This window comes from Brienomyrus brachyistius, chromosome 3 (genome assembly GCF_023856365.1).
Source record: "Brienomyrus brachyistius isolate T26 chromosome 3, BBRACH_0.4, whole genome shotgun sequence".
In the NCBI taxonomy this organism is placed as follows: domain Eukaryota; kingdom Metazoa; phylum Chordata; class Actinopteri; order Osteoglossiformes; family Mormyridae; genus Brienomyrus; species Brienomyrus brachyistius.
In genome coordinates this window covers 37,276,323-37,290,141 of record NC_064535.1, presented here as the reverse complement: position 1 = coordinate 37,290,141, position 13,819 = coordinate 37,276,323, and the positions used below count along the sequence as shown (strand labels likewise).

At 52.2% G+C, this 13,819-nt stretch overlaps 1 protein-coding gene and 1 long non-coding RNA gene across 6 annotated transcripts in view; one reads left to right on the top strand and one right to left on the bottom strand.

Annotated features, from left to right (window-relative positions):
• Positions 1-2,735: 2,735 nt before the first annotated feature.
• The window catches only part of plekha5 (pleckstrin homology domain containing, family A member 5), a 60,783-nt gene continuing 49,699 nt past the window's right edge, over positions 2,736-13,819 (top strand). For all 5 annotated transcript variants that reach the window (XM_049006884.1, XM_049006883.1, XM_049006882.1 and 2 more), the window contains exons 1-3: positions 2,736-2,876; positions 2,981-3,057; positions 3,570-3,627. In XM_049006884.1, the coding sequence (XP_048862841.1) occupies positions 2,785-2,876; positions 2,981-3,057; positions 3,570-3,627 (227 nt within the window). In that variant the 5' untranslated portion in view covers positions 2,736-2,784. The remainder of the gene's footprint in view (positions 2,877-2,980; positions 3,058-3,569; positions 3,628-13,819) is intronic.
• Positions 6,059-7,196, bottom strand: LOC125738189 (uncharacterized). The gene is made up of 3 exons (XR_007396753.1): positions 6,797-7,196; positions 6,290-6,328; positions 6,059-6,250 (listed from the first exon to the last, which is right to left on the bottom strand). It is a non-coding gene; the product is annotated as an uncharacterized LOC125738189 (long non-coding RNA).

Here is a 13,819-nt window from a genome sequence, read left to right as displayed (position 1 = left end):
GGTGATGAAGAGGCTGGATTGTGTGAAGTGGCGCTGCATCAAAAAACACTGCTTCAGCAAGGGCTGGGGGGGGGGGGGGGGGGGGGTTGGGGCATGAGCGTGACCAGGCACAGGGGGGCCGTGTGACTCAGCATCACTGCTCCGAAAACTGCTCAGCCAGGAAGTTTGTTTTTCAACCAGGGATCCAACCAGGAGTCACTGGTCGTAACAGCTTATCGACTCCAGTCATCATGCACGCCTTCATGGGGGGTGTCATACGTGTATGTCGGGGGGGGGCGGTTGCTGCATGTTTAAGAAACAGATGCCGGCAGAGATTCTGGGGAGTGGGGGAGGAGGGGATCGGCTCACAGTCCTGCAGATCAAACGGCAGATCAAGCGTAGGGTTCAGTTCGGCTTCATTAGCGTTCTCAGGGCACCCAGCTCGCTAACTGCCCTGGATCGCACACGAAAGTGCCCTCACATATAGCGAGCGGGCTGGGGTGGGGGGCTGCTAAACACCGACACACAACGCTGCAGTGTTCACACTAAAATCCTCCCAAACACATTTGCTGTGACTCAGAATGACTCCATCATGAAATCCTATACATCACATATGTGCTGCTGTATATTATAAACAGAAAACAACCCGGCATTTTCGTTGTTATTATGTATTTAGTCTTGGTTTAAAAGCTACGGACTCCAGGGGAAATGATGTAGTTGGTCGAGGCTTCATCACAGAGGGTGATTCTGCAACCAGACACAAAACAATTACCATTCAAATACAAGTAGTACAGAATCTATCCCATAATACACAGGCCTGGCCCTTCATTACCACAGCATGCCCAAGAGAAGGACCTTTTATCAGCTATGATGAGAATAACCTAAGAACTAATATCCCTAACCCTACCAAATGTGTGTGTGTGTGTGTGTGTGTGTGTGTGTGAGAGAGAGAGAGAGAGAGAGAGAGAGACACACACACACACACACACATTTGGGAAACCTCTGAACTGCTGTAGATATTCTTGTATTTAGCGATACTAGTAAAGCAGCTGCTGCACGTTTGGATAAGTCCATTAAGAGGCGGCACAGACCAAATGATATTCTTAGCGTCCCCTTGGGAAGCATCGTACGTCTGATCATTGTAGATCCGCCCACCATGACCAGGGGATGATGAGAGAAACAAAGACCACGTTGGACAAAGGGAAATCCCCCCCCCCCACACACACACACACACACACGTCTGGTCCCTATCACCAGAAATGTTTATCTGCGGTTTGGTGTCCCCTATTCAGCAGAATAATGTACTTCTGCTCATTGTCGTGTACTTCCCCTATTCCGCTTCTCCCACCAAAAACTGCACCGAGGACGCTGAAACTTCGTCAACACAGTAATGAATCTTCTTCCATATTATGGATGCAAAGTGCCTTCACGGTCGGACAGAAGTAATATCAGCAAACTCTCTCGCCATGCAAAATTAACAGAGTCAACTGACAGCTACCAGCACACTACATCAAACTCGTGAATTCAGAGATGTGCGCAATGCATAAATGTGTCAGTTTGCAAATAAAAAATTAATCCAAAAATATTTGCCTCAAAGTTGTAGACAGGTTCAATACAGAATTTCTGAGATATAATTTCGCCTTCTGCTGAATCATTTTGTTTTAATGAAACACGGATATTACTGAACCATTTCACGACGAATTTCAAATAGAAACTCAGACCCGCACACCTTGTACGGATCAATAAATTCAACGTTACGGCACTTCGTTTGATACCTTTATTGGAATTCATTATTTAGTGCGTTATTAAACTTGAGCGGCGTCTGCAGGGCCTCTTCCCGAAAAACAAAGCGAATAGAGCACAGAACATAAAAAGCGGTTAATAACATCAGTTATTTATTTATTACTTTTTAATTGGAAAAAATAAAACACGAATAGTCTGCCCAGATCGTTTCCTGGCCGCCTTTTAAAATGTATATTTTTAACTCATTTTGCAGATCAGCCGCCAGCCAGGATCAGAAGTATCACGTGACATTATTCATTTATATGTTTGATGATTCGGATTCCATTCGTTGAATGGAGTTATAGCCATGGAGGTCAGACCACATTCATGCAGAGGTCTGAAAATAGATTATGACCACCGAAGCGGAAATTTCAGTATAACATTTCTATTAGCATAGCAAAAGAAAGTTAAACTATTTCCAAACTATACATAACATGAACTAGGGATTAGAAATAATTGATGTACTGTATTAGTTAGGATATAGTACATCAACTGTAAAGTAATACAATCATTTTCATACAGATTATTAAGGGGAAGTGGTTTACGATTGTATATGCACAGCACCTAAAGTTGGTATTGAGTTAACTAGGCTGATAAATCTCACTCATACCCTAGCAAACAATACGTGCGCTGATGTGCTTCTGAACACAGTAAGCGGGGAGAGGAGCGGCACGCCTTTTTTTGCGCATTTCTGTGTTTCCACTCGGCTTGTGCTTTGTACCTTTGGCCGCTTGTCCCGGGAGGGCAGACACGCCCGTGCTGACCAGCCTTCGCCTGTCCGGGCGCCCCCACGCTTCACAAGCACGCCCCCGCGTCCCAGACGATCTCCTGGCTCCGCCCCTCGGCAGCGGGCTCCGCCCACCCTGCAGCTCCGCTCCACTGTACCCCCTACTCCTCGCTCGGTCCCGCCCTTCCCCGCTCGGCCCCGCCCCGCTCGCTCGCTCCCAGAGCCCGTTGCCAGGGTTTCTGTGTACGAGCGGTCTGCGCGGAGACGCGCACTTCAATTCCAGCAGATTGCCAGACATGGCGGCGGATCCGAACCCGGAGTGGCTGTCTTGCCTCCCGTCTTCATGGAGTTACGGGGTTAAACGGGACGGACGCGTCTTCTTCATCAAGTAAATATCAACTGGATATAAGCCTCGGATGCATTTGCCTCGATTGAATCAACGCGGGCCACTGAATACGGTTTTCACTTTTTTTGTTCGTTTCTTACCAACAGTGAAGAAGCAAAGAGTACTACCTGGCTGCATCCAGTGAGTGGCGAGGCCGTGATCACCGGGCACAGGAAAACGGCAGGTAAACGTGCCCGATGCGCTCCGGGTGCCCCGGGATCCACGTGTGCCGAGTCCGCGGCGTCGGGGGCAGCGCTGCTGCGGCACATCGACGCATCTCCGAAGTGCTTCACCAGCAGTACGGGGCTCGACGCTTTATTTACCAACATTAGTCCTTAAAAGTTACGTTTCGCTACAGTTTTGCCAGTTAAGTTTTGAAGCCGATCCTCACTCGCTCGCGCCCGTGCATGAGAGGAATCCGGGTGACGGGTTGTGCTTAACTAGTTGCTTAACTAGTCGAGTTGCCCCGTGGTTTTAGTGCACAGTTGAGCATGTGTGTATCGGTGTGCATAACTTGGCGGACATGCGGTGGTGCCTGCGCAGAGTCTCGGGCAGATCGCCTGCAGACAATGCAGGCGTTAAAGCGCCTTGCAGGGGTGGGGAGGGGGAGCGGGGGGGTCGGGATAAATACTGCGGATCCCCCCTCCTCCGGCCCCGCAGCCCTCTGATCTGCGTCTCTCTCTGTCTCCTGCCTAGATCTACCGACGGGATGGGAGGAGGGCTTCACGTTTGAAGGAGCCCGCTGCTTCATCAAGTGAGTCAGCGCTCCAGGGACATTCCCAGTGTTGTTATTTACCCCCCTCAAGCTTCCCCTTGACCCCCCTCCCCCCGCCCTCTCCCTTTGATTCGGAATAATGGTGGGTATTTCAAATGGCCTGGCTTTACACTGACTCTCTGACATTAATGCGTAACTTGACATGCTGGTGTGTGACTCTTTGTGGCTGTTTGCTAAACAGGCTCTACTCGTTGTGGGGGGGGGAGGCCTCAATCCCTCCGGGCTGGTGTCATTACACCTGTCAACCGCTCTGTTTTCCACACGTTAGCTCAGTTTCTAGTTTTCGTTTCTGTGGATCGGCGCCGATCCCCGTCTGTCAGGAAATCTCACATCGGTTTCGAGCCCGTCTGTTGTCGAAGTAGCCTCTCCAAGTCCCGCCTGTACTGGGGTCTCGACCCAAGCTCATACCCGCGGGGTCGAGGCGCGTTCACGCTACGACACTCGACACCGCTGCGGCGTACCTTCAGAAAGCGCTTTAATTGTTGCTATGAAAGTGATGCATTGTGGTTAAAATAAAAAGTATCTGGTTTGCCCCCCCCGCTTCTGTGCGGCGTACCCTCGCGGGGTTTCTCAGTTGGCACAGCAGGTGGTTAAACTATTAACCTGCCCCGCTGTTTGTGCACGGTATCTGCCGGGTTAATCATTGCTAACCTGTGCGATTGTGACAGTTAATCCGCCTCACCGTGTGGGTGTGGATGTCAGGGGTGGACTCGTTCCTTTTGTCAGACGAACGGCTGCCGCTTTTGCTGCCGTGAGATTTTCCGTTGCGTGGAAGCCGCAGTCGGCGGACGGATCCCGGCGTGCGAAGCATCCAGAGCGCATCGGACGCGGGCTGCGATCCCCAGGGTGGTGGCGGGTGTGAGGTCTCGGGTGTTTGGCGCGGAGACCCCGTTACTAAGTGGGGAAGGCTGGGTGCTGACTCTCTCTGGGTTGAAGGTTGTAGTAGTGTTTTTTTCGCAAGGTCTAGTGGCTGAAGAAGAACAACGCAGTGGCTTAGCTGGTACAGATGTGGAATTCAGCTCTGGGGCCATGTGTGTGTGAGAGAGAGAGAACACCTGTGTGTTTTTGTGAACACAGTTCTTTAACTCTGCACTTTACACTTTATGTGAGAGAAGTTTGTATGTACTCACTGAGTCTGTTTGAACACACAGCTCTTAAGCTCTGCCGTGTGTGTGTGTGTGTGTGTGTGTGTGTGTGTGTGTGTGAGAGAGAGAGAGAGAGGCAGAGAGAGAGAGATGGATCAGAATGCTGATCAGTGTGTATTCTACCTGACACCCCATGTTTCCTGGGATCAGCTCTGGGTCACACTGACCCTAATCGGATGAATGGTCATTAAAAGCTGTGCAGAGTTTGGCCTTTCACACGCTGTCAAACTTGCTCTCCTGAAACTTGCTTTCGGAGAGGTATGTGCCCCCCCAAAGACTGGCGCACAAGCCTGGAAATCCCAGCATGGCAGGCCGTGTTCCGCCTTTGCTGTAGCTGGGCTGGGATACCTGTCTGCCCTCACACCTGGAACCTTGCGGCCATGTTGGGCGCCTGCTGGCGGTCGGAGGTGACAGAGGGGGCATCCTGTGTGTGGACCAGTAGGGGGCACACTGTGGCTGCCCTCCAGGGTATTGTTGGCTTTTAAGGTGCTGGGTTTGCTGTGCAGCTGAAATGCAGCCCTTCGGGGGTCCTGGGATGCTGCCTTGGCCCAGTCAGCACTCCCACCCCTGCCCCTTTTCTGGATCGCCACTGTGCTTAGCGTGTGGCATGTTCAAATCACAAACGACAGAGACTTGAATGGAAAGGCTGCAGCTCCTGGCCCGGTCCCCACTCACTGGGGGGGGTGGGGGGCAAACGTCTCCTCTGTTCCTTTCTGGCAGCTGCACAATAAACAGTTTACAAATCTCCCCTCCCTCACCAAGGAGACGGATCCTGCTTTTACTGCATCGGGCTAAATACGGCAAGGAAACGCACTGTCCCTCACCCGCGCCCCCCACTCACCCGACACAGGCCCACATTCCCTCCGTGCTGGTGTGGATTGCCCTGGAAGGGTGCGGGGCAGGTTGTACCTTTAATGGAGACCCTGGCTGTGGGAGAGTCATTTTGGCAGTGCCTTCTGTCCCTCCTGGGTCATCTGGGATGCTCTCTGTCTGGGGTGGGCTCTTCCTGGGCTGTGAGGGGGCTTTTCTGTGTATAGAGCCCCCTCTGGTGAGTACTAAGGGGTGCTTCCTCTCTCACAGTAATGTGGGGACGTGCTCCCTGTGATGGTTATAGCAGACGTGAATCGGGTCTCTTCCCGCATTGCCGGCCTGACTGGGTCCAGAGATGACAGCTGAGGCCACTGCTTGGTTTGGACAAAGGTTCTGCTCAGTGAGTCACCAGGGCGAGGGGGGGGGGGGGCTGGTTAGTGCTTGGTGGTGGCGGTGCTGGACATGCCGTGCGGCTAATGGCACCTTCGCAGTGTGATGGATGGTGTCCCGCAGCGTCACCTCTGAGAGTTTTGGTCACCTTTCACCCACGTTTCAGAAGAGCCGTCCGGGATGCTGCTCTTTAAATGCGCGCTCGCTGATGTCCCCACCTCGCTCCTCTTTAAATGCGCGCTCGCTGATGTCCCCACCTCGCTCCTCTTTAAATGCGTGCTCGCTGATGTCCCCACCTCGCTCCTCTTTAAATGCGCGCTCGCTGATGTCCCCACCTCGCTCCTCTTTAAATGCACGCTCGCTGATGTCCCCACCTCGCTCCTCTTTAAATGCGCGCTCGCTGATGTCCCCACCTCGCTCCTCTTTAAATGCGCGCTCGCTGATGTCCCCACCTCGCTCCTCTTTAAATGCGCGCTCGCTGATGTCCCCACCTCGCTCCTCTTTAAATGCGCGCTCGCTGATGTCCCCACCTCGCTCCTCTTTAAATGCGCGCTCGCTGATGTCCCCACCTCGCTCCTCTTTAAATGCGCGCTGGCTGATGTCCTCACCTCGCTCCTCTTTAAATGCGCGCTGGCTGATGTCCTCACCTCGCTCCTCTTTAAATGCGCGCTGGCTGATGTCCCCACCTCGCTCCTCTTTAAATGCGCGCTGGCTGATGTCCCCACCTCGCTCCTCTTTAAATGCGCGCTGGCTGATGTCCCCACCTCGCTCCTCTTTAAATGCGCGCTGGCTGATGTCCCCACCTCGCTCCTCTTTAAATGCGCGCTCGCTGATGTCCCCACCTCGCTCCTCTTTAAATGCGCGCTGGCTGATGTCCCCACCTCGCTCCTCTTTAAATGCGCGCTCGCTGATGTCCCCACCTCGCTCCTCTTTAAATGCGCGCTGGCTGATGTCCCCACCTCGCTCCTCTTTAAATGCGCGCTGGCTGATGTCCCCACCTCGCTCCTCTTTAAATGCGCGCTGGCTGATGTCCCCACCTCGCTCCTCTTTAAATGCGCGCTGGCTGATGTCCCCACCTCGCTCCTCTTTAAATGCGCGCTGGCTGATGTCCCCACCTCGCTCCTCTTTAAATGCGCGCTCGCTGATGTCCCCACCTCGCTCCTCTTGGCCTTTTACAGCTTCTTGGTTTACAGATGCCACCTTCTAACCCACGTGAAACATGGGGCTGGACAGTTGTTCCATGTGCTGCTTAGACTCCCCCCCCCCCCACCCCGTCTGACCTCCACTGCTATACTCGCTCATCCTAATTCTGTCATTTTTGCTAATTAAAGCCCTTAGCCTGATTTTTACGATGGGGAGACTCTCTTCCTGGAGTTGAGTGTCCCTCTCTAGGCCTCGAATCTATCTGAACGGTCCTCCTGCCAGCCGACACTCCCTCCCCATCCTGCTCCCATCCGATTGACCCTCTCTGCCCCCCACTCGCTGCCATGGGCCATGTGACCTGGGCCTACATTGTAATTAGATTCTAATCTAATTACTACATTCTTCTTCAGCGTTCCTCGTTAGGTGGCACGAGCAACTGAATTCCCCTCTTTACTTTGTGGTTTAGACGACTAGGTGAACTTCGTCGTTTTTCCTAACCTCTTAACCTGAGGTTATCGGTTTTGCCTTGTCGGTAACATGTCGGCCGTTTAGCTCCATTCAGTTCGATTCAGTGTGTTTCTGTATAACTCCTTTCTCAGCAGTATTGCCCCAAGGCACTTGACGAGTCAATCCGTTACTTCGTCTGTTATACAAAATACTGCATGAAACGGGGGAAAAAGGTAGAGAAGGAAAAAGAGGGAGAGAGAGAGAGAGTTCAGACGTGTGGCTGGGTGGCAGTGAGCAGGTGGCCTATCCCTGGATTCACTGAGCTCAGTTTAGGACGCATCCTGAGAGCAGTGGCGCTCAGTGGAGGTATGGCGGCTAAAACGGAATGCAGTCTGTCAGCGGCGGTATTTTACATAGAATGTGTATCCAACTGAATCGATTCCCGGATTCAGCCGGATTGATCGTCGCGTGGACGACCGTCTGGAGCTTCCCGCTCTGTCTGTTCCTGTCTGGTTCATTCGTCGCGGTTTATTTCTTGAAGGATTCCTTAAAAGCCCACTCTCTTTATTCTGATGTTGAATGAATCATGTCAGCTGATGCATTCATGCACGATTCACCCATAATTCAGCTGAATGTTTCTTCAAGGCTCAGGGGCGATTCCTAGGATTTTGTATTAAGATGGGGGGGCCAACCTTATCGTTATGTAATAATGTGTTTTGAATTTGTAAGCGATGGGAGAGAGGGCAATCCAGGGGCCAATCAGCTTTCAGCCCGACCACTGTCCCCGCCCCCTTGTATATGCCCCTGTGTAGGATCCCACGTTCAGCCACCATGCTGTGCTCTCTGCCCTTCATTTTTTTATGGCGTTCACTGTGGTTTTACAGGAGGACTTTGTGCTCCCCGCTGACTCATACTGTCTGCCTGGAGGTCAGGTCTCAACCTGTCTTGAATAGCCTAGCAGTATAGCCTTGGGGGTGTGGCCTCAGGGGCATGACCTTGGGGGTGTGACCTCAGGGGGCGTGGCCTCAGCACATCCTGTACATGTGTCATAAAATGCTACTTAAGGAAGCCAGTGGGAAATGGCGGGGGAGGGGCAGTGAGTATGGTGGAACGTGTTTTCTGAGGTCTGGGCCCCAGTGGATGCAGCATTTGGATCCGAAGCGGAGTTTCTCTCCTCGCGCCGAATTGTTTGACTTTGACACTTTGGATTTGCGCTCTGCTGTCAGTAAAGTCTGTGTTAATGAGCATTAATCCGCTATTAGGCGCCATGACGGAATCTCACCTGCTGCGAGACATTTCGCTGGAGTCGGCCGTCACCGTAGTCGCTTGGAATGTGTTTGCGTCGCTGTTCAGGCTGTGTGGATTTCCGAATTAAAATCTTTACTGGCTGTGAATCTCTGGGAGGAATCCGTTGGATGTCTGTGTGCACGGCACTGTGCAAAAGTCTTCGGCAGCCAAAGACAGTGATGTTTAAATGAAATAAAATCACCCCAGTACTTGCAGTCTCCATCCAATACACTGATGTATTTTTTGACTCGAGCACTAGCACACCTCATATGGGTAATCAATACTTAGTTGTCTTAATTAAATTAATGCATTAAGTGAGTTGGTGATGAAACCTAACGAATAAGTGTAATGGCTGGGGTGCCCTTGAGGAGATCTTTGTGACCTGAAGCGATGTTCTTACAGCCATCCAACAGCATACAGGAAGTAAAGGGTTTGCTTTACCCCTAATTTGTTTGTTCTAATGTTAAATTATGTTTTTAGCTCTGAGCAAAAATTCACTTAGTACCCATATACATATTTCTGAATTTCCCTTGACAGGCTTTGACTTTTGTACAGTACGATATATGAAGATGATCTATATGTATTGTTTACATGAGTTGTTGTGGAATGATTATGTTCCCTATTCATGTAGCAACGCCCTGGGTAATAATGGTAGTTGGTCAGTCTCTGGGTGATAATTTGGATGCAGTAGATTATGGTTGTGTTTTGTGTTATATTGGATGTTCTTCAAGGTGTGGCCCCCGCATTTTGATGTCAGTTTTCTTGTTTCCTTTGCTGTTTTTTGTAAGTCATGCCCTCGTATAGTCTTACTCCTGAGGGGGTGTGGCTGTGAGTGTGGGTGTGGCTTTGAATTTGCCATGATCTGATTGGGTGCTGCCTTAACAACCCGTCAGCCATTGTTAGTTTCTTGTGTTAATTATATTGCATGTGTAATAAGCAGCTGTTTGTTCTGCTGAGCAAGAAAGCATAATATCGAAAAGTCGTGAGTTATTAAAGCATAAAATAAGCCAACCGAGTTCAGACTCCTTGTTTGAGGAGTGTGAGAAGAGTCCAAGACATGATTTATCCTAAAAAATCAAATAGTTTATTTTGGTTAGTACTGCCTCTCTGTACGAGTTATTCGGAAGCCAGTTCCTCTCCTCTTCTCATATCGCCATCCAGATCCAAAAATATCACACGTGACGCCCAACCCGGGAATCCCGCAGCGTGTGAAGCAGGTGGACGGCCCCTGGGTCGGGTTTCCGCGAGGGGGTCGGGACTCCGCTCTCTCCTGGTCAGCCCTCGTCTGTGGGAATGGCAAATCCTTCCTGGAAAGAATCCCCGGGAAATGCGCGTCCTCCTTCGTCATCGTCGGAGGCTGCCGCTCCCCTCAACCCCGACACCCGAAACGTCAGCGGTTCTCCAGTCTGCGCAGATGCCGTCTGCCTGGAGAGCCTGTTTGAGCTGCTAATGGCCCATCTGACTCTGTGTGTCACGTTACTGCCGTCACCGTCCCCCTGAATGAGGAAGCACGGGCCCGGTTCACAGCCAGCGGATGCTTTTCTTAGTGTGACGTCTGTTTGTTTTTGTCGGCGGGCTGTAGCACTTGTGGGGCGGAGGGGCGGGTGGGGGTGCATAGTAGAAGCATTCAGAGTCAGGCTGCAGTGATAGGGGCCGTCCCTCCATCTGTTTCGGATAAAGGCCGTCCGCTGTGATTTTCCCTGCCCCCTCCCACACGCGCCTTCCCGATTGGCTTGTCGACTGCAGAGCAAGGGCGTGGCCCCATCTGACGACCGTGAGGAAGTTTGACTCGCAGGCAGTGCGCTGAGCTTTAGGATATCATGCGACACCCTCGCGCTGCACGTTAGGCTTGGGGGGCTGATTTATAGTGCAGGCACTGCTCGGTCTTGTACCGGGGGCTCCAGAACTGGTTTTCTGTTAGATACAGATTGAAATGAGAACTGAAAGTCAGAGATGCGGCTGTTTGATTTCTGCCTTAATGGCCTGGACTTCCTGCTCTCTGCTTTGCAACGGACGTCTGTCCGTTGGGTGTTGAGGGCGATCCCCACAATCCTGCGGGACTCGGGAATCCTCCTTCTGTTTCCTCCGGCTGCTAGTACCCCCTCCCTCAATCCCAGCACCCCATTCCTCAGGAGGATAATAAATCCGAAACGGTGTGCGTGCGGGGAGCACGATGGGGGGGGGGGGGGGGCTGACTCCGGGCTTCTCGCCAGCGCACTGCGTGCCCGTCCTTTGTGGACCTGCTCACTGTGTCTTTCTCAAGGCCTTGCTGTGCCCTGACCACCCCCCTGTACACTCGCTGCTGTCCACTGGGGGGGGTCTGCTCGGAGACTACCCTTGGACCACCGCCCGGGCTGAACATCCCACTAGTCTGCCGCAATACGCGTGTTTTAATATGACGCGCTAAATGCCCCTTCAGCTTCTTTAAAGCATCCTTTCCCCTCCGAGACAGTCAGATATTTTCAGATCATATGTGGTCTCCAACTGCTTGATATTTATTGGAATGTTACTATGATTACCATAGTATCGCGATGGGTTTGCGCCCCTTCCTGGGTGCTCTCTATCTCGTGCCTGTAGTCTCCGGGATAGGCTCTGGACCCCCTCGACCCTGCGTAGGACAAGCAGGTGTGGAAAATGGATGGATGAATGATTTGCCCCTAATGTAGAGTCGTTATTGTCTGTGGTCCCCACAGCGAGGCCAAGCAGATCTTTTCTCTTCTCTGTAATATTCCTCGAACATCCCCCCTTGCCGGAAGCAGACATTTCTTTCTAATCCCTTCCCTGCCTGTCTGGTTTGTGATGCGTGGCTTTGTGTGTCCTGTGGAGGGCGCCGTCTCCCTGCACCTCGGCTTCCTGCATTGTGCTGTGATTTTTATTCTGTTATTAAAATCTGCTCGACTCCCTGTCTGCTGCAGGCTCGGTCCTCTTGTTCATGAAACCCTTTTTGTAGTCGTTGTCTTTGAGTGTGTGGCGGGGGGGGGGGGGGGGGGGGGGGGATTTGAAGGCCCCCGCTACTTTCTTCCCTGCGTTTTACCCCTTTGTCGATGGACGGACACAAAAATGAGCCTTCTTGCAGACAGGGGGGTGGCTCCCTGACCAAACCACTGGGGTATTTGAGCCACTGTGCTCGTAAATTCAGCCGTAACTAGAGTGAGGAGTTGGGTGAGTGAAGGGGGGGCCCCACAGGGGTCTTTGTGAGTAACGACCCCAGGCAGCTGCGGAGCTGCTCTATGACACAGGGCCCCGGGCTTTCCTTCGGCGCCGTCTCCCTGCACTCCACCACCTACCGCTCCCTCGCTTAATTAGGCTGCAATGGCTCTGATTAGTGCTGATTAATTATTTATTAATAATTCTCCTCTGAGGGAATGAGTGAGAGGCCATAAATATGAACCGTCAGCACTCTCTGCAGTGCCCTTTTCAGGGTTCCTCAGCCGGCGGATATGGGCGTCGGGAAATAACAGCGATTTGCATTTATTTAGCAAATGCTTTTTATCTTCCATTTTGAGAAAGCACGGTCAGCCGGTCCATGGAGCAGTTAAGGGCCTTGCTGAAGTCACTCTGCCAGCTATGGGATTTGAACCAGCGACCTGCCGATTACAGCATCCTATCCGGCTCAGTCACACACCACCAGCCCTCTTCTGAAAGGTTAAGGAAAGTCAGACGCAATTCGCCACCCCCCCCCCCCCCGCTCCCCATCCCCCTACCCCAACATGAGTGAATGTACCGCAACCACATAATCGAGGTCTCTGTGTGATATCGACTATGTGGGTTGATGTGTTGTCAAGGTGCATCCTCCTCATAGGGAACAACGTGTCTGGCAACATAAACGTGGCGCGGTCTGATGTGTTGAGCTCTGGAAACGCCCGTGACTGTGACCGTGACCGTGACTGTGACTGAGGCAGGGTAGGATGGCCAGTACCATGATGAAGTTCTTGTTATCTGCGGTTGTGCTGGCTTTACACCCCTGGCTTTTCCCCAGAATCTCCTGGAGTTAATCCCCAGCTGCGTGGGCTATGATGGGAGGGAATCTTGGGAAAGGGGGTGGAGAAGAGTCTTCAGGCAGAGACAGGAGCCTGTGATGCTGCGTCTGGGTAGACTTGTTAACTTGTTAACAGCCTTCTCTGTCTCTCTGTCTGCATCTGTCTTTCTCTCTGTCTGCATCTGTCTTTCTCTCTGTCTGCATCTGTCTGTCTCTCTGTCTGCATCTGTCTGTCTCTCTGTCTGCCTCTCTGTCTGCCTCTCTGTCTGCCTCTCTGTCTGCCTCTCTGTCTGCCTCTCTGTCTGCCTCTCTGTCTGCCTCTCTGTCTGCCTCTCTGTCTGCCTCTCTGTCTGCCTCTCTGTCTGCCTCTGTCAGTATGTCAATCTGTCTGACAGTCTGTCTCGATCTGTATCTCTCTGTGTCTCTGCCTATGTTTGCCTGTCTCTCGGTCTGCCCCCCAGGTCCCCAGGGACATTCCCCATTAGATCAAACATCCCTCCATGACACTAATAAGGACTCTCAGCCTTGGGCTGGGGGCCCCGTGAGTGGAATCCTTCCCACAGTAAACGGCAAGCTTGTCCCACATGGAGGATGGGATGATAGCACGCTCCCTGGACCGTGGGGCGTTAGGTGGCCCTCCGCCAACGTTCTCGACCATGTCAGTTTGATTGCTTTGTTATCGTCCTTGTGTGAATGGTCTGGCGCTGCAGGTGGGGAGGTCGGAAGGGGGTAACGGGAGATGAGGTTGTCGGCGGATTGCGTGGTACTCGGGACCCCCGCCCTGCCTCGCCAGTCCACATTGCCTACAGCGCTTTTCCATCACAGAACGAGGACATGGGGGCATGTCCTCTTTCTGGAACTTTCCACTTTGAGACCCGGACAAACAAGAACAGACAGTTCTGACATAAATGTGAATGATGTTCCTCCGCTCACCTGTGGTCGCATGGTCTGGTTAGTAATCGAAAGACCA